This window comes from Myotis davidii, unplaced genomic scaffold (assembly GCF_000327345.1).
Source record: "Myotis davidii unplaced genomic scaffold, ASM32734v1 scaffold1146, whole genome shotgun sequence".
NCBI lineage: Eukaryota > Metazoa > Chordata > Mammalia > Chiroptera > Vespertilionidae > Myotis > Myotis davidii.
The window spans coordinates 900,788-922,201 of NW_006296974.1; the positions used below are offsets into that span (position 1 = coordinate 900,788).

At 40.9% G+C, this 21,414-nt stretch overlaps 1 protein-coding gene across 6 annotated transcripts in view; it reads right to left on the minus strand.

Annotated features, from left to right (window-relative positions):
- LRRC8B (leucine-rich repeat containing 8 family member B) overlaps positions 1-21,414 on the minus strand; it is a 73,841-nt gene that overhangs the window by 7,562 nt on the left and 44,865 nt on the right. For 5 of the 6 annotated variants that reach the window (XM_006772598.2, XM_006772595.2, XM_006772596.2 and 2 more), the window contains 2 exons: positions 13,889-13,989; positions 884-3,051 (listed from right to left, as the gene is read on the minus strand). In XM_006772598.2, the coding sequence (XP_006772661.1) occupies positions 884-3,022 (2,139 nt within the window). In that variant the 5' untranslated portion in view covers positions 3,023-3,051; positions 13,889-13,989. The remainder of the gene's footprint in view (positions 1-883; positions 3,052-13,888; positions 13,990-21,414) is intronic. The other variant, XM_015569722.1, reaches the window with a different exon arrangement.

Here is a 21,414-nt window from a genome sequence, read left to right on the forward strand (position 1 = left end):
AAACAGTGTAGAATCTGCTCAGTAAATTGGCTTTGGCATTGACTGCTCTCTGGACTGAGCTCTGGCCATGTCAGTGATGTCTCTCCGGGACGCCTTCTTTCCTTTTGGACCTTACCATCACTCTCTTGCTGCTTTTGGCTAGCAAGATTTTTTTTTTCTTTTTCCTCCTCCTTCACATTTTAACCTAGGAAACTAGTCATTTATTTTGTTTTTTCTTGTTTCAGAGATGTTAAGTTTTCCTTAACTTGGCTTTACTGTTGCAAATTATGGTTCATTTGTAAAGCGTGGAGGCTGGAAAAAGCTTCCAAGAAGCCCTAGTGTTGCATTATGGAACCAGGCCTTTCATTTCGCATTGCCTTTCTAGACATGCGTGTAGATTTCAAATCTGTCTTACTGCACCACAAAAAAAGATTTATGAATAACTCATGATCACAGTATGTTTACCAAAAATTTCTGCTCCTATGGCAGATACGGAAAGCTGAAAAGTTTTATGAAACTTTCTAAGTAGTTAAGACCTTTCCAAAATGAAAAGTAAGTTCTGTCACACCTAATTAGTTTAACATACTTCAACTGTGCTGTTTATGTAAAATATAGGAAAAGAGAATAAAGAAAACGTATGTTGAGCAACTACTACATATCAGGAACTGTGCCAAGTGCTCATATAGTTTTTCATAAAATCTCCCTGACAACTTGCAAGTTAGCTTAAAAACTGCTGCTCAGTGTTTTGGTAATTTGTCCATGGTCACATGTCTAGTAAGTGGTGGTCAGGCTGTTCTCAGAGGATGCTTAGCATGATTTAATGTCCCATTTTCTCTATCTACATTACACACTGCAACAGCAGACACTCAAATGACTAAATAAAGAGAAGAATGAATTTACTTACATTGTTGTTGGTCACAGCAAAGTACTGCAAATTACTCAAATATTGGATTTCTTCTGGAATGAAGGTCAGGTGGTTATAGCTTAGATCCAGATAATGTAGTTTAGTGCATAGAAAAAGCTGCAGGGGTAGATTCTCAATATTATTATGGTCCAAAGACAGCTGCTCTAGATTAGATAATGCCCCAATTTGGGCAGGAATATAAGCAATGTTATTGTGCCACAATTTTAAGCAAGAAAGATTCTGGAGATGCTGAAAGCTGATGATCTCCTCCACAGTTTTAAGGTTGTTTTCTTTTAGGTCTAACTCATGCAGATTGTTCAGGCTGAAGATGGAGTGTGGAATGCGTTCAAGGTCACAGCTGAGCAGCTCTAGGCTTTTCAGATTGACCATTTTTTTCAGGTTGTTCAACACAACCAGTTTGCTTCCCTCATTATTGAGGGACAGTTTCTGCAGGAAAGGCAGGAGGTCTGTAATGACTTGTGGGATCCGGGGCAGGCTGCTCTTCAGGTAGAGGGTCCGCAGGTTTTTTAAGTCCTGAAAGCCCTCCAACTGCATGGTACTCAGCTGCTCAGGGAGAACACAACCCGACAGATAAAGTTCCTTGAGATTCTTCAGGTGAAATACCCAGCGTGGAATTTTCCCCATTTCAGTAAATTTCAGGCGGAGAACTTTTAAATTCTCCTCTAGAAAGGCCAGGGCAGGATGGTCTACCACCAGAGACGAATGGTACACATGAAGCTCCTTGAGGTTGACCAGCTGGGAGACGGCGGAGGGCAGCTTGACCTCAGGAATCAGCTCTAGGCTGAGCACTTCGATTTCAGTCAGCTCAAAAACATTGTCTGGAAGACCGTTTAGCATAAAGAGATGCAGTTCCACCTTGTCCTGGGCATTTTTCACCAGCTTGCTTTTCAGTTTCTCCACCGTCCATTCGTTATTGAGGTTGATCTGCTTCAGTTTGTTCTCACTGACCTCCGACAGGAATATGGAGAAGCGTTTGGAATACAGAGGATCGTACTGGTCAGCCAGATGGAGGATGAAGGCAAAGTCATTCTTGACGTCCGGGATGTCGCTGTAGTTGCTTTTTTCTCTCAACGCCTCAAAGGAATATTGCTTGAGGGAGCTCCTCAGCATCCACCACAAGCTGTAGGAGGAGGTGAAGCCATAGAGTATAACCAGGATGACATAGAATGAAGCCAGGACCTTAAATATTTCTGCCAAGGAGTAGACGCACTGGTAACGCTTATATCCCGTGAAAGCCTGCACGTCAACGGAGCAGTCAATCTCAAGAGTGATGTAGGTTAAGAAATACGGAACGTAACTAATGATGAAGACAAACAAAATGACTTTGACTATTATCTGCTTCAGATACACTCTGTAAATGATATCCTTCTGCTCCACGTGCATGCGGAACCTTTTCACTTTTTCGAAGATGGCTTTGGCCTGCTCGCCCTCCTTCTTGTCCAGGACACTGGAAGTCGGGCTTTCTATGCCAGCCGACTCCATGCTGGGCTGCGGGTAGGGCAGGGACTGCTTATTGGCATCCACATCAGCCGAACACCCTGAGGATGAAAGCAGAACCTTGGACTTGGAGAGTGTCAGGGGCCTCACGGACTGCTCGGCCACCGTTTCCGACAGGGCGCGGGTGGTCCACGGAGAATCGAAGCACTTGTGCAGGATGGCCACAAAGTGCTCGAGCCGGGAACTCGTGCTGGGGTAGTGAAGCCAAAAGTTGCTGCAGGCTGCGAAGATGAGCGTGTGCAAGAGCACCAGGTAGGGGAAGAACTTTGCGAACCAGTGGAGCTGCTTCTCGTAGCAGACGGCGTCAATGTAGGAGTACTGCTGGCGGTGGAGGTCATTCTGGATTCGGAGGGGGAGCGGGAGTGGCGGCCCCAGGTCGGAGGATGCATTCACGCTGGCTCTCAGGAGGTGCCAAGGCACAGAGCAGTGATTGTCGAATTCCACCTTACAGGGAAGACAGCACAGAACCCGGCTCTGCGTCAGCTGCAGCGCGCCCGCCAGCACGGCCACCAGCAGCATGACCAGGGTGATGTAATACCAGAAGACGTCCCACCACGGTTTTAGGATGTGATAAGATGATTGGGCGTCTGCTAAACATTTTAGCTCCGTTAGTGTGATCATGACTTTCCCTTGGAGGAGGAGTACAGATACTGGAAGAGAAAAATAAAAGAAAAGGGGCTGAGGTAAAAGTATCCAAAACAGGCATTTAACTCTAACGCTCATATACACATATTCTAAGTAGGATTTAGCTCAGGGGCAAACCCTTGAAGGCAGGACTGATCAGGGAATATAGAAGGCACCTGGTTTCATTAGAGAACGTGCACTTTAAAGTGCCTTTGGTGAGACACCGTTTGGTGATAAAGGACTGGGGCAGGATGTGAAGCAACAATTTCATTTCCTCCTGCATTTTGACTTCATGCTGAGCTATTAAAAACCGGATTTTCTTCAATCAACACTGGGACAACTTGTTCTTATGCTACTTGTTCCTAGCTACACTTTACACCCTCCCGAAAACGGTTTGAGTAAGCTCTGTTCCACATCCTACCCCCCATGCCTGGAGCATTCACTTCAGCCTAAGAGTTGTGTTTCAGTCACTAGGAAGAACCTCTTTTGAGCAAGCACTGCCTTATAAAATTACTCCTTCCGAAAATTCTAGAGGAATCTGCCAATTCTATGTTCAAAACAAAATGTAATTTAATGCATTTGCTCCCCTAAACCCCCAGCTCTTGAGATGTAACTAAAATTCATGTCCAACTTAGAGGACTTAAAAACTGACAAACAATAGTAATGGCTTAAAAAAGAATTGGGAATAAAAATCCAGTTAGAGCAATATTCTATTATAGAGACTCTCATGTTTAACGTTTCCATGGCAAAATACTAATAGAATAAATGACTAAGGGCATAATCTATTCTTAAATTATTTTTGCTATCAGAAAAGCAAGGTGGATTTTTCAGGTTCTTTAAAAGTACTCAATGTTCCTTATATAAATGGTTTATGCAAAGTTCAGAAAGAGACATTACATAAAACATTAAGTCATTTAAAAATATTTTTAAATCACTTATTTTAAAAATTGTTAATTAGTAAAATCCAGACCTCCTATAAGAGGGCACAGAGCAAGATAGATAAAAGGACATTTTGAACCTAATAATGTATTTGGCAAGAAAAAAGAAGGAAAAACCCCCACAGCGGCATGGTTATCTTTTGCTGGGGGTCCAGTTCTAACCTATGTCCATGGTCTTCTCTTGTACTTTCTTGAATCTGAAGTCTTAGCCTCTTTCCTAGGTCTGAGTTTCTCTTTCTAGATATCCTAGTACTGGTAGCACCCCCAAGGAAGCCTTTTTTTGGCTCATTAATCCCCCTTCTAGAGACCGACATCCTGCCTCGAACCCCAGAATTCCATTACAGATGCTCTGCTACCTGTTAATCAGTGTGTTCTCTTTTGCCGGTCAGCTCCAACATATTCCTTATCATCTGATCTGAGCCCTATACCTTCTTGCTTTCCCACTTGTTAGGGCACCCATGACACCTGATTTTAATTGCTGGACTGGAGCACCACTTTCTCCCTGCATCCTCTCTGAACATCATATTATATGGTTTCGACTTCCTCTTAGGACTTGGATCTTGATTATACAACTTGTCACCCTTCCCTCCTTTAGTTTAGTGGGTCTAATTCTAACTCTCAGCTCCTCTCATTCTGCCTCATCCAACTTCAGTTAACCACAACTGTTTATCAATATAAGACAAAAACCAAAACCAAGAGGAGTATATGAGACACACGGAAAGTCCTGCACGTAGACCCCCAAATGCCATAAACATGGTAGCAGGCAGGATGGTAGAACATACTGATGGATGATCATGTGAAAAATACCTAGGGTTTTTGGTTGGCATGAATATATGCTTTTAGCTAATAGTGTGATAGCTATCACGATAAATATAGCTATGTGCTATATTAATGCTAACTACAGTTACAATATTATTATAATCTGGCGCCACATTGATAGATGAACCCAGATAAAGGGGCAACAGTCATTCTGTACCTGCCTGGTGAGATCACATCTAGAATTCAATACTGAGTCACAGGTTAAAAATTAATTGGGCAACAGAAAAGTCAGGAGCTACTTGTCTGCAAACCATGATCTACAGAGAAACACAGGTAACTGATGATATTCAGCTGAGATGATGGTAGTGAAGTAGATGGAAACTACACTCACCTCCTCCCAGGACTGAACCGGAATCACAATAAATCACAGAACAATCATCCTGAAAAACCAACTGAAGACTAGTGGAAGAGAAGTCTTATAACCAAGGATTAACAGAAGAAGCCAGGATTTGCAGTAGAGACTGGTAGGAAGGGCGGAGATGTGAAAAGGGCTGTCCCCACACCCACATGTGGCAGATAACAGTCTGGAGGGATCTCTTAGTTGCAAAGGTCCCTCTGTAGGAGCAAGGGTTCTCAACCCCATATTGGGATCCCCAGCCCAGAGCACCAGAGCCAGGAAGAGGAGCCCAAATAACATTTGGCTGTGAAAACCAGTGGAGATTCCGACCACCAGGGAGAGACAGGAGTCTGCTAGAAATCCAGGCACCTTCTTAAAGAGCCAGAGAAAAAAAATCTCATTCATGGCCACTCACTGCGGGTTCCAATGGAAGGAAGGTGGATTGGAGAGAACTGGAGTCATTCAAGGGGAAACTGGGTTGTGTGCCTTAGGGAAGAGAGTTGAAGAGGCAGCTGTACTAAATCCCTCCTGACACCACCCACCGACACCATCTTTCCTGGGTCCACTGTTCTCCATGCTGTGTCAGACTGGGGAGTGCACTAGCCTCACCCACCTGACTTCCTGTGGCTCTACACTGCTGAGCTCATGCCCTGCATAGGAGCTGGCTGGCTATGGCCAGCCTGGCAGCAGTGCAGACTTCTTTGGGGAGCTCTCAAGAAGATCTGAGCACATTTGAGGGGTGGAAAAGACAACAGGGAAGGATGGAGTTGTGTGACTCCTGGGCAAGGGCCATGTTTCTCTCACATGCTGACCAGAGCCACCACTGTCCCTGTGTAGAGCCCTCCCTCCACACACCTGCACCTTGGTCTGTGTTCATCTAATGAATTCTGCTGCCTCACCCTGATGAGTCCCTGAGACCCTGCCCCACCACACAGATCTGCTGCTCCCAGGCAGGTGGTGGTTGGCCTGGGTGTACACTGAGGCTTTTGTTGAATGGCCTCAGACCTAGAAACCAGATGAATCCTACTTGTCCCTACCTGGTGATTCACTAAGAACCTACCTGGCACAGCTCGCGTACCACCAGAGGCACTTTCAGTGACTGAGCCTGGTAGGCAACCAGGAGACAGAGGTGTGTGTTGGGTGCTTTGGGTCTTTTGCTCACCTGCCCCCAGGCTTGGTGTTGGTAGAAGCCAGGCTGAAAACACAGCTTGGCCCCTACCACATACCCAGGCCCTGCAGAGGCAGCCACAAACTGGATTGCTTTGGAGCTCCAAACTGGGGGCTGGTCACAGGCAGCGCCTGACATTGATCTACACTAGAGTCCCTCACAAGAGGCCCCAGAACCAACAAACCAGGTGACAGGCTTCAGGCCACATCAGAGCATGACCAAATTAGTCCATAAGTGGCACAACCAAAGGGAGAAGGTCAGCAGGCACCAGATTGGGCTGGTGTGAATTCTGCTTTGTGGCATTAGCCTCCAGACAAGTTGTACAATATGGTCAAGATTGATCTTCATAGTCAGCTAGACTCAGAATCAACACCATCAAGACAGGCCAATAGCACTCAAGACTCAACTACAACAGGAAGGCTCACATAAGCCAAACAAGAGACATTCCTGAAGCACCAAGCTCAGGTGACAAGGGAGATTGTGTCACCAAGCCCCAGAGAATACCTATTAAATAAGGCCATCATACCAAGACTGGGAGGCATAGCAGATCTACGTAGTACATAGAAACAAATACAGAGAGACAGCCAAAATGGGGAGGCAAAGAAACATGCCCCAAATGAAAGAACATGAGAAAGCTCCAGAAAAAGAACTAAATGAAATGGAGGCAAGCAATCTACCACATATAGAATTCAAAACAATGGCTGTAAGGATGCTCAAGAAACTTAGGGGAAAATGAATGAACTCAGTGAGAACCATAATAAAGTGATAGAAAACACATAAAAGGACCTAGAAAACATAAAAAAGAACCAGTCAGAGAAAGAGATACCATATGCTTTCACTCATATGTGGAATCTAATGAACAAAATGAACTAACAAGCAAAACAGAGATAGATTCATAGACAGCAGGGGAGTGGGTGGCTTGAAGGGCTAGGTGGGGTAGGGGGCGAGGGTGGAGAGATTGAGGGAAAAAACAAAAAGAGAAAAAACTCATGGATAGGGACAAGAGTGTGGTGATGCCAGGGGGATAAACGGTGTTGGAAGGAGACTTGACTTGGGGTGGTGAACACACGATACAATGTACAGATAATGTGTTGTGGAATTGTGCAATGGAAGCCTGTATAATTTTGTTAACCAATAAATTCAATAAAAAGGAAAAACAAACAGGAAGCTGATTCTATCCATATATTCTATCCATATATATAAAAGCCTAATATGCTAAGTGTCCAACCATTTGACTGGTACTATGATGCACACTGACCACCAGGGGGCAGACGCTCTGACTGGTAGGTTAGCCTGCTGCTGGGATCCGGCCGATCAGGACTGGGCGAGACAGGCGGGACATGCCCTGGAGCCAACCTCTCATGATCCCTCCCTGGTCTCTACAATATTTCTTCTAATTAGTCTCCTTTCAATGTGCATGAATCTGTGCACCAGGCCTCCAGTAATAAATAAAACAAAAAAACTAGGACCTAAAATTTCCACACATTTCTCCAAAACATTTCAAATCCACAAAGCTTTTTTTTTTCTTTCAAACCAATCCTAACAGCAATGCTTTTTGTTGTTGTTAATTCTCACCCAAGGATAGTCTTCCATTGATATTTAGAGAGTGGAAGGGAGGGGGAGAGATAGACACATTGGTTGTCTCCTGCACACGCCCCAACCAGGGCCAAGGATCAAGCCTGCAACCAAGGTACATACCCTTCAGCCTGCAGGGACCCTTCAGTCTGCAGGCTGACACTCTATCCACTGAGCCAAACCAACTAGGGCTCAGATCCACAAAGCTTTTGGACTGGTATTTGATTTTGCATTTCATTGATACATTGTTGTAAAAAGGCTTTGGCTTTTTCCTCAGTGAAATGAAACAAAAGTCATAATTAAAGCATTCATGGCTTCAATAAAACTGTTGTATATACAGCTGCAGTGATATTTAAATATGAAAGCATTTTATTTGAATATGAAACACACACAGGATCAACAGGAAGCTGATTTTAATAGGTGTGATGGATAATTTAAAGAGGGTATGATTCCCAGGTTCATACTCCAAATCACAGCAGTAAATGATTTCAGCAGTTGTCTAAGTTATGCTGTGTTCCAAAACTAACAGTAAGATAATTCCATCTTGAAAATATAAAGGCTATTTCCTAAATTTGGGATTCAGCTATAAAAGTGTCTTTGCTATCACTATTAAGTTGGCCTCAAAGACTGCAAATTAGACCACTGTCCTGAAAAGCTGCCTTTTTAGGCAGCTTAATCAGTTTGGTTATTCTTTTAAAGTAAGAGCTTTGTTTACATCAAAAACTTGCAATAGATTGATAAAAATAATAAAAGCAAACATATAGACATCAAAACTTACACTCTTAAAAAACAAATTAAAAAACCCAAAAAACAAACAAAAAAAGAAATCAGTAACTAAAACTGGCAGATTTTCCTTTATAGCTTGCCTTTGATTTATACATTTCTATTTCCTGTCCCAGGGAGGAGAGTGAAGGCTAGGTTATGGTGCTTTAGGGGCAGATTGTCTTCTGGATTATGCTAGGTGCTCAAGAACGCTTATTCAGCACAAACTATTAGTTTTTGGCTACAAAAGTTCAAAGATTTACAGAAGGCTGCTCTCTGGATATCTGTGGTTGTTATCACCTTAGTTCGCTTATTCAAAAACTTCCCTATTCTTGATCAGTGTTGAGAAAGTGCATGCTCACAAACAGTAAACTTATAATCTATTTCATAAAAAAAATCATTACTAATATTAATGAAATCAGTCTTTCTCTAACACTTCGTTGGGTCAGCCTGAAAACCTTTCCTCTTTTCCTGTCCCCCAGGACTGGAAGACCAGATAAGGGGACGATTCCATCTGACGGGAACACCTCAATTTGGGGTTGTGATTGGCTCCCAGCACTGTTCACCTGGGAAACTGCTCCCTGATCCACAGATCCCACAGTCATGGCTCTCAGCGAGGTGGTCAGGAACTCTAGTCCCTCAAAGTCCTCTCAAAGTGGAGAAGCAACGTTAATGCTGGTTGTTTGTCTATGGCTTTGCCCCAGTGAAACTGAATTTCAGTGATGTGCTATGATATCATCCCAGAGGAATGATCATTTTTTGCTAGTTCTTTGGACGCTGGAAAGAGGAAGGGAAGCAGGGAAGTCAGCAGAGAAAAAGAAAGGGTAAAGAAGAGAACAAGACCTTACTGAGCACCTAATGTATTCCCTTCAGTGTGTTAAATCAGCTTTAGTCTTATAGCTGCATTAAGCAATAGAGATCTCACCCTGCCCCGAGAGCTCAGTTGGTTAGACCACCGTCTCGAAATGCCAAGGTTGAGGGTCCAATCCCCAGTCAGGGCAGATACAAGAAACACCCAATGAATGAATGTATCAACAAGTGGAACAACAAATCAATGTCTGTCTGTCTCTTCCTTCTCTCTCTCTCTCTGTAAAATACAATCACTAAATAAAAATTTAAAAATAAAATAGAGATCTCCATTTTATTGGTGAGGACACCAAGGCAAATAGTGGTTACTTGCCAAAACCACCCAGTTAATGGTTATCTTTCTGTGGCCTGAAGCCCCCCACCAACCCAAACTCCATGCCTTCAATTGCATTATGCAAAAACATCTAAGTGCAGCTGGAATAGAGGAAGAGGAGTAGGTAAGGGAGAAAAGGGAAAAAGAAAAAAACAAAAACAAAAAGAATGTGAGAAAGCTCTGAAATGCTGCCAATGGTTATTTAAGATTAGTCCTAGCTGAGGTGAGGGTAATCCTAAGCAGACGGCAAGGTAGGCATACCTTGACCCATCATCTTTCAGTTTCCACCTTTCTCATTTCTTAAGAAGCTGTTTGGTAAATTCTCAACTTAATCTCATCCCTCCCAGAGACATTACTATGTAATAAAAAATTTTGCTGCCCTGGATGGTGTGCTCAGTTGGTTACCAGGAGGTTGCCAGGTCAATTCCCAGTCCAGGGCACATGCTGGGGTTCTGGGATCAACCTCTGGCAGAGGCTATGCAGGAGGCAGCCAATCAATGTTGTGCTCTCACATTGATGTTTCTCTCTCTGTGTCAATCCCCCTCCCTTCTACTCACTCTAAAAAAACAATGAAATAATATCCTTGGGTGAAGATTAACACTAAAAATAATTGCCAAAAGTATAATGACAATTTTCTGCAAAATACATTTGAGAGAGAACATTTATTTGCTTAGTAAGGTGATCCAGCTTCCAGGTTAGTCTCGTAAGCAGGAGGTCTGGGTTTTATTTTGCAGAGGCAATTTTCTTGAGTATTTGTTTCGGTTTCTAAAATATAGCAATTTTAGGTTCCTGACACTCTGTCGCCTTTCACTCTGTTTTTTAAATGGAGAGGAATTCTTTCTGTGGAGGAAGCCCTTCCCTATCTCTATAGCAATCTGATTCGAGGTCCTGTAAAGATGTTTTGTTTCTATTTCAGTAGAAAAAAGAAAAGAAAAAAAGAACCAGAAATGAAGAATACACTAGAAGAAATCAATAGCAGATTAGATGAAGCAGAGGATAGAATTTGTGATATGAAAGACAAGGTATCAGGAAATACCCAATTAGAGCAGCAAAAACAAAACAAAACAAAACAAAACAAAAAACCCCCATTTTTTAAAAGTGAGATAGTTTAAAGATCTGGGAAAACATGAAGAGCAACAACATCTGCATCACAGGGATACCAGAATGAGAATAGCGTAAGCTAGGGATCAATAATCTATTTGAAGAAATAATAACTGAAAACTTCCCTGACCTGGTGAAGAAAAGAGACATACAGGAAGCACAGAGCATCCCAAACAAGATGAACCCAAAGAGGCCCACACCAAGGCACAGCATAATAAAGGTAAAAGACAAAGAGAGAATCTTAAAAGCCACAAGAAAAAGACAGTTAGTTACATACAAAAGAGCTTCCATAAGACTGTCAGCTGATTTATCAATAGAAACATTTCAGGCCAGAAGAGACTGGAACAAAATATTCAAAGTAATGAAAAGCAAGGACCTACAACCAAGACTCTTCTACCTGGCAAGGCTATCATTTAGAATTGAAGGAGAGCTTCTCAGACAAGAAAAAGCTAAAGAAGTTCATTATAATTAAATCAGTAATCACAAGAAATATTTCAGGGGCTTAAGAAGAAGATGAAGAAAAAAGAAACATAATTGAAAAGAATGAAATGGCAATAAATAATCACTTTAAATGTACATGGATTGAATAGTCCATTCTAAGGACCTAGAGTAGTTGAATGTGGAATGACCAGTCGCTATGACACACACTGACCACCAGGAGGAAGACACTCAATGCAGGAGCTGCCCCTGGTGGTCACTGCACTCCACAGGGGGAGCACTGCTCAGCCAGAACTCAGGCTCATGGCTGGAGAGCACAGTGGCGGTGGCAGGAGCCACTCCCGCCTCCGCAGCAATGCTAAGGCTGTCTGACTGCCAGCTTAGTCCTATGGGGAGTGGGCCTAGCCAGCAGTCGACATCCCCCAAGAGCTCCCGGACTGTGAGAGGGCACATGCTGGGCTGAGGGACCCCCTTACTCCCGAGTGCATGAATGTCATGCACTGGGCCTCTACTGTTGTCTATAAGAGACTCACCTCAGAACAAAAGACACACCCAGGCTGAAGGTAAAGAGATGAAAAAAAAAATATCATGCAAATAGAAACACAAAAAGGTGGGGTAGGACATTACATAATGATAAAGGGATTAATTCAACAAGAGTTATAACTCTTACGAACATTTATGCCTCCAACATAGGAGGACCTAAATATATAAAGTAAATATTGATGGACATATAAAATAAATATTGATGGCTGATGTTCCCAGTGGTTAGAGCGGTGGCCTGTGCACCGAAGGGTCAGGGATTTGGGTTGCAGGTTTGATCCCCAGCCCTGAGCACGTGTGGGAGGCAACTAATCTGTCTCTCTCATATTTCTCTCTCTCTGTCTCTGTCTCTCTGTCTCTCTCCCCCTTCTTTTTCTTTCCTCCCTTCCTCCTTTAAACGCTCTCTAAAAATCAATGGAAAAAATATCCTCAGTTGAGGAATAACAAAATAAATAATTTTTAAAAATTAAAAAAAGATATTCACCAATGTTACACCTAATAAGGGGTTAATATCCAAAATTTGTATAGAACTCATATAACTCAACACCAAAAAAACAAACAATTAAATCCAATTAAAAATGAGCAGTGGACCTGAATAGACACTTATCCAAAGAGGACATACAAATGGTTAATAACATATGAAAAGATATTCAATATTTCTAACCATCAGAGTATTGAAAATTAAAACCACATTGAGATACCATCTCACACCTGTCAGAATGGCTAGCATTAATAAATCAACAAATAACAAGTGTTGGTGAGGATGTGGAGCAAAAGGAACCCTCATCCACTGTTGGTAGGAATGCACATTGGTAGCCACTATGAGAAATAGTATGAGGTTTCCCTAAAACTTAAATGGAATTGCCTTATGACCCAGTGATTCCACTTCTGGTTATATATTTAAAGAAGCCCCAAAACACTAACTCGAAAGAATATATGCAACACTATGTTCACTGCAGCATTATTTACCAAAGCCAACATATGTAATCATCCCAAGTGCCCATCTATAGATGAGTGGATACAAAAGCAGTAGTACATATATGCAATGGAATATTACTCAATCATAAATAAATAATGACATCTTATCATTTGGGAGAGTATGGATGGACGTAGATAGTCTTATGCCAGGTAAAATGAATGAGTCAGAGAAAGACAAATACCATATGATTTCATTTACACTGGAATGTAAAGAACAAAAATAAATAAACAAACAAAACAGAAACAGGCTTATAGATACAGAGAACAGACTAATGGCTGCCAGACAGGAGGAGGACTGGGGAACTGGGTAAAAATGGTAAAGGGATTAAGAAGTACAAATTGGTAGTTACAAAATAGTCATGGGAATGTAAAGTACAGCATAGGAAATATAGTCAATAATATTGTAATAACTAAGTATGTTTTCAGGTGGGTACTGGAAATATCAGGGGGATCACTTTATAAAGTACATGACTAACCACTATGCTGTACACCTGAAACCAAAATAATATTGTATGTAAACTGTAATTGAAAAATAAAACAACAAACATGAGTAGGGAAACCTGACAATTTCTTCACATTTTTGCATGACTATTTGACGAAAGAATAAGTGGATTTCCTCTAGAAGCAGAATTAGGTGGGTGCCATTTCAGAAAGTCATATTTTCATTCATTTGTAGTGGAACATCCTTAGAACTGGGAATTATGTGAAACAGTTCAGCCCTTTTCCCTACCAGGGTCTAGATCAGGGGTGGAGAACTTATTTCATCTGTTAGAGATAACACAAAGGAATTCCTTGTAATGAACAGTATGAACCAGAGCATCTCTAAGGGCTTTTTTAGCTCAAAGGTTGTGACTTTGTTTTCTAAAGGGTCCTGAGTTAAATTAATTCAAGTATGCAACTGAAGTTGCAGGAGAAGATAAACTTAAACAGCTCTAACAATGACAATGGTATTTGACAGAGAATGAATATGACAAAGAACACAAGCCAACATTGACCAAAATAACATATTTCAAATATTTATACTTACAACAATAAAAAAATGATTCCAATAATTTGACAATGCTTCAATCAGGAGGCCTACACCTTTTAAAATTTCTTAGAAACACCATCTCTGTGTTTGTCTTCATTCTATGAGAAAGCACAGATATCTTGAAATAGCTGCAATTACTTAAAAAAATTGAGATACTGTATTCACAGAACTTCTCCATCAAAAAATATAATATTAGAAGTAAATTTTCATAAATCAGTTCACTTTCCACACTGTGACACATCTTGGCAAAGCTATATATACAGAATCTCACTCACAGATTAGATCATACTCACTCCCCGAACTCCCTTAAATGACAGAAAATTTTCTATAGAAATTTAGGCATAACAGATTTAAAATCCCGTGTCTACAGTACATTGATGAACACTTAGCTTTCCCCAACCAATCTACAAATGTTAGTTTCCCTCACTTAGTCCTCATACAGTTGGTCTTGCTTGCATTTACCAGATGTCCTGTCAGACCTTGTAATTTCTGCACTCTCATTTAAAACCACACATCTGTCCAAATGAGAAGACTCAACACTCTTAAAACTTAGCCTACGGATTTCATTAGAAATAGTCACAAGTAAATAACTTTTAAGACACAGCTCAGACATAGAGCTAAATTTCTCTGAAATTATGATATTTATTAAATGTAGTTACCCTTTTATATTCATTTTTTTACCTTTGAGGATTAATAAAAGCCATTCTTAGTATCTTCTTCAAATAATCATTTGCAATAGTTTAAATTACATATGCATTAATGAATTTGAAATGTGACAACATTCTAAAACAAAAATTTTTTAAATTTGGTGTGAAAAATTTTAGTGCCTATATAACCTCTGAATGTTGCTGGGAAGGTTAGTACACATTTGATATTTTCCCTGAAGATATGATCCTCATTTAATATGGTTTATTAAATACCTGAAATCCACTCACTGACCCCAAACTGTATTTCAGATATTTTTTAGCAATAATCTTGCTTCCTTGTCATTTTTCAAAGATAAAAAAAATTGGACATATCTGAAAGTTAGTTTGGATTTACCAGTGTATGTGTAAAGCCTGCTTAGTAATTACTAACCAGTATCAAGTTATTTTGCAGGTCAGAAAGCACAGTTAGTGTGTAGGACAAACGAGCTGTATACTCATTCATGGTTAGCACCACCAGGCCATGACTTTCTCATTCACATTTTTCAAAGGCTTAGAGCATACGATATACACCTGCATTTATGTGCAGCAAGCATGATAAAGACATTTGGTGTGTGAAACATTTTACATATTCTCCCATTGTACTGCATCTGTAATGTGCCAGAAAAGTAATTAGTGCATCATTCCAAAATGCTATTTAGCCATGACGAGATTTCTGGCATACAATACAGCTTTTAAAAAATATTGCAAATACATCTTCTACTTTAAACACAATATTTCTATGAAAGCAGAGAAATACAAATCTCTATCTATAGTACTATTTTTAAATAATCATAGTGAGAAACTACTATAACCAGTCTGTCAGAGAACGATAACTCACTTCAGGTTCACCATATTTATTCTAACTGAAAATTATCTGTAAAGAACTTCTGTCTTTTTAAGAATTATAAACTTTTCCTCAAATGCAGATTTCCTTTGATGAGTCCCTTGTCAATAAAAGAGCAAATAAAAATCTATTATTAATGGTATCTACTATCTAGTTTCCTAGTTTCAAATAACTTTCATTTATATTAATTTATGTCATGCTTACAATAAGCCACTGAGATAAATATAATTTTTCATATTGCGATATTATTTTTCATATTTATAAGCATAGAAAATAAGGCAGGCCCAAAGACATTACCATGTCCCAGTTGACAAAACCAGGAAAAAATAGATATAAACAAGAACCTAGGTCCTCAGACTCAAATCTCAAGCCTTGTCCACCAGACCACACTGTCTCATTCAATCCATTTACTATGCCAGTCTTGGTTCTCTCAAACACTAAAGGAAAAGCTGAATATTTAACTGTCTTTTTCAACTGCAATGGACTGAATATTTGTGTCCCCACCACGTGAGAAACGTAGCCCCCAATGTGATAGTGGTAGAGGTGATGCCTCTGGGAGGTAATTAGGTCCTGAGGGAAAGCCCTCCTGAATGGGAGTAGTGTGCCTATAAAAGGAACCCTAGTGAGCTCTCTTGCCCTGCTACCATATGAGGACAGAGCAAGAAGGTGGCTGTCTATGAACTAGGACTGAGCTCTCATCAGACACAATGTATCTTGAACTTGGACTTTCTAGCCTACAGAACTGTGAGAAATACATGTTTGTTAAGTCACCCAGTTTATATAGTAGTTTGTCACAGCAGCCCCAACTGATGAAGATACCAGTTTATCCCCACATCTGCACTGTAACTGGGTTCTACTACAATCTTTTGAAAAACAGGGATGCAAATGTACAGTTTGCTGCCATGTCTCCAATCACAGATTACATAATCTACTTTCTCAGCTAACGTTTTCCCCTACTAAACATTTTCCATTGATCTACGAGTAAATATATAAATAAATAACATCTGAATGTAATGATGTATGAAAAGTCTCAAGCCTTCCACTATATTAACTGATGTTAATTTTTCTCATTGAAGTGTTTGACTGGAGAGCGAGAGCATAGCTGTCCTTTGTCATTACAAAATGCAATACCGTTTCTGTGTCTAGGAAATTTTTTCCAGACGGTATTATTGCAAACAATGAGGATTCAATTCAAATCAGATCTCTATTTCTAATACACAAATGCACTAAATCAGTTCAAAGAAACAATGTTAAGAGTAAAGGATTTTATGGTCCTAATCCCATTCCTTTAGCTTTTAAACCTCATTAAAAAATCATAAAATCTTTTCAAAGCACATGAATTTCATTTGACAATCTCACCCCAAAGTCTCTCAGACTGGAACAACAACACTCAAGTTAGGCATCTTTACTTTCCACTAGTCCTTACTTTACTTTGAAAGCATTTCCAAAATAACCAGTGACAAAATAAACAAATGATGATCAGATGGTATTTAGAGTCATTGTATGCTAAGAACTGGCGGATACTTCAAAGATCCCTGTTCTCTGACCCCAGGCAGGGCTATAGCTAAACAATTCAAAATGGGGTTTTGTCTTCTTACTCTCACTGAAAATTGATTTTAAAGTCTTATATCCCTTCAAAATGTTTAGTACTACTTCAAGATGTTTCTTGGGGCGATCATACAGCTAACTGAAATTTAAATTCACCTCTTTGAGTTCTCTCTCTGGGAAACAAAGCATCAGTATCCCTGATAAATTTGTTCCTTTATTTTAAATAACCCCTTATTTTAAATAACTCCTTGAGAGGAGTTTTGGGGGTTAAGGTGAAAAAAGGTGATGCGATTTAAGGAGCACTGATAGTTACTGTTAGGTCCATCAACTGATGGAATTCATACCTCCTCCCCTAGGAAAATGACCTTTAGATCATTTTGCAATGGACTTGCCCTTTTGCTTAGACCACATTCCGTTTACTAAGACCAGTAACTTTCCCCTTTGATTGCCCAGGATCTGGACCTGCCCAGAGAATTCCCTACTGAGAAAAAGTCCACCTAGAATCCTTTAAAATCTCTGACTCCCCTTTCCTGGGTGCTGGCACATTTGGGGCTCAGCCCATCTGTTTTCCAGATGACCTAAGAAATTCATAATTCTTTATGTGTTTTGGCCTCATGCACACCTCCTTTGGCGACCCTAACAGTTACAAAATAGTCCTGGGGATTTAAAGGAAAGCATAGGGAATATAGTCAACAATACTGTAAAAGTTATCTATGGTGCCAGGTGGGCACTTGAATTATTGAAGGAGACACTTTATAACCAAATTAATGTCTATCTGCTCTGTTGTACACTTGAAAGTAATACAAAATACTGTTGCATCCAAACTGTAATCGAAAAATAAAATAATAAAGAATACCTTGAACTACTCTTTAGAGATCTGAGAAGTACCCAAATGATCACTAGCAAGACACTTAGTATGCCAGTTTATATCCCTTACCAATTGATTCAGATCATGTCAATACTGTGTAGCAACTTTCAAATAACAAACACCCTTCCCAAATTTAGTTGTGCTTTTGAGACCTAGAATGGAACTAAGATTTATCTAGTAAAGTGTTTCTCTCCTTTTAATATCCACAAAAAGCACTGGAGAGCTTATTAAAAACACAAAGTGAGTGGTCCTACCCTCAGAGTTTCTGGTTCATTAGGTCTGAAGCAGGCCCCACGAATGTGCATGTCTAACAAATTCCTAGCTAATGTGGCTGCTGCTGGTGCAGAGACCATTTATAAGTATCACAAATCGATGACAGCAGTTCTCAATTTTGGCTTCACATTAGAATCACCTGGGGCACAATAAAATGAAACCTAAATCCAGGCCCCGCTCCCATGGAGCAATTCAAGTGGTCCAGGTAAGGCCAAAATTATTATTATTATTACTATTTCTAAATCTTTGGAGGAGGAGAAAGCCCACCAGAAAGATTGGCAATAAAATATCTGGGAAAAGTGCCTACCTTTTAAGTCTTCTGGACGTTTCCCTAGATGTCTAGGGTACCTCCTCCTTAGCGCCACAGACTGTTAAAGCACAGCTACCATCTCCCCCATAAGCCTCAGAGGCTCAGCTATGTGAGGCAGGGAAATAGCGAGTCACTGACTCAAGAATTGCAGGACGGTTGGAGGAGGAGGAATTAGAAACAAAGAGGCTATTTCAACCATGTGGGCCAGAAATAATAAGGAAAATGTTTAATGTATTTGAAAAGAAAGCAAAGAATGAACTAGTCACTGTAAATGAAAATTCACACCACTGGCCAACACCAAGTAGAGAAGCAGGAGTCAAGTAGATTCAGATTTTGGTCCTATGCTATTGTAGTGCCTTCCACAGTTTCTAGCACACAGTGCGCCATAAATATTTGTACATTAAAGAAGTGACCCTACAAAAATGCAAAAGGCAGAAAACAGTACGTTCAGATGTTTAGGAAGGGTGTCTCTCTCTGCAGCCTTTGCAGAGAGAGGCTGCAACTCATCGCATACAGATGGGAAGGATCTTGGCTGGCTATTTTGCGTATTCCAAACCTTAAAGCCTTAAAAAAAATACGGTTTTATTTCTCGTGATTCTGTGGGTGGTTCTCTGCTTCATGGAAGCTGGAAGACGCAAATGTTCTCATTCATCCAGCGGGGAGCTGGTGCTGACTGCTGGCTGGCAGTTCCCTCATGTGAGACTTCACGTGGCCGTTTGCGTGTCCTCACACAGTTGCACTCCAAACACACAGGTGAAAGCTGCAGGTCTGTTATGGCAGAGCCCTGGAAGCTACAGTGTCACATCAACACATTCTAGTGGCCAAAGGAGTTACCGGCCAGCCCTGATTCGAGGAGAGAGGAAGCGAACACCTTTCAATGGGAAGAGTGCCAAGGAATTGCAGCCGTGTTTAACCACCACAGTCCATTCTCTGTCCACAAACTTACATTCCCATGCATACAAGGCCTGCTCACCCTCTCCCCAAGTCCCCGCCCCCCAAAGTTTTAGCCCACTACGGCATCAAGTTCAGGCTTCAAATCCAGGATCGTGTCACCTAAATCAGGTCCTCAATGCTATGAGACAATGTCCTTAAGTTTCTTAGAGATCCTTACATCTAGCTGAGAAGATCTAGGAGGTGCTGCCTTAAATCTTTTGAAATCTTAATACTAGGTCTTATAGCTATGCCCTGGCTTTTATTTTTATCCCGAGACCAAGTTTTATGGCAGTAGTGTTCTGGACCTAATCTTCAGACCTGAGGTGATTTCTTTACTCACAGTACCTTTTACTGGGTAAGGAAGCTGGTCCATGGGAAACAGTTTTATTTATGACCCTAGAAAATTATCATCTGGAAATATTTCCTCTAAAGTCGACTTAAAATCTGAATAGTCTCTTTTTAAATTCATCTCTGCAATACTTTGATTACAGGCGGTTAAAAAAATAAGCTAATTGGCACTTCAATATTCTGCTGGAAAATCTCCCAAGTTAGATCCACAATTCATTAGTTCATTTTCAATCTTCCATGTAGGGGACAGTCTTGCTGATTTTTCCGCCACTATAAAAAACAATGGTACCATTTTATGTTTTCCAATAGCAAGTTTCCTCACGGTTCTTCCGGGCAACATTTTTTTTTAATCCTTACCAAAGGATTTGTTGTTATTGATTTTTAGAGAAAGAGGAAGGGCGGGAGAAAGAGAAATATTGATGTGAGAGAGAAACATTGATCAGCTGCCTCCTGCACACACCTCCACAGGGGACGGAACCCACAACCTAGGTATGTGCCCTGAATCAAACCCGCAACCTTTTGGTGTACAGGGCAATGCTCCAACCAACTGAGCCACCCACTGAGGGCCCAGCCAACATTTAATAGCCTTCTTACTGCCCTTCAGGTCTTCACCGCCATCTGGTCTCAAAGCTCATGCCAGATGTTTTGTTATGACAGCACCGCACTTCTAGGTACAGTTGTTGTTTTGGCTCTTAATTGCCATGTAACAAACCATCCCAAAAGTCAGCAGCTAAAATAGCAAAATCATCCTCCTGATGCTGTGGGATGATGAGGCAATCTGTTTCACATGGTGTTGGCTTCAATGCTGGGATGGCTGGAAGGTCCAAAATGCCTCAATCACAGAGCTGGCACTTGGGCTGGCTGCTGGCCTGGAGCTCAGCTTGGGCTGGTGACCAGGGGCCTGGCCGTTCCTCCAGCCAGCGGGGTAGGTTTCCTCACAGCAGGGTGGCTCAGTTCTAAGGAGGAACCTTTCAAGCACATGAACTCGAAGCTACAATTCTCTTTAGTCCAGCCTTAGAACCCTACACCATTTCTGTCCCATTGGATTGCTTCAAAAAGGAAACAGGGCCAGCTCAGATCCAAAGGGAGGGGAAACAGAGAGTCTATCTCTTGATGGGAGAATCACAAAATATTCGCAGCCATCTTTGATCCCCCATAGGAAGTCGTGGGTATTTAAGTAGTAGATAGTGTCATAGAAATGAATTAATAACTCTTCGAGAGAGTAAATTTAGTGAGTGAATAACAGAACTTTTCTCCCCTAGATAATCTATCAGATGAAGAACTACCAAACACAGAACAATAAAGGGGGATAAAGAAGCAGGGTCAATGAAATAAAGGAGAAGCGCGGTATTTCTGGAACACAAAAACCAAAGAGTTTCAAGGAGAGAAGCTGGCATCATAGTCCAATAACACAGAGAAACCAAAGGAGAACAGAGAGGTGTGATACCATTCTGCAACCTCTTACCCAAAGCGGTAGAGTGGTCTAAGAAACAATCATAAAACTATTCTAAATATTAAGATTTATATGATTAACCCTAATCATTTAAAGCCCCAGGAGAAAGTTACTGAATACGGCAATTAAAACCATGGGAACAACCTTAGATATCCTAATAAAAGCTCAGTTGCTCTGAGTTTTAAGGAACATTCTTTTTTAAAATTATTTTTTTGCATTGTTTAAAGTACTACATCTGTCTCCTTTTCCCCCGATTGACC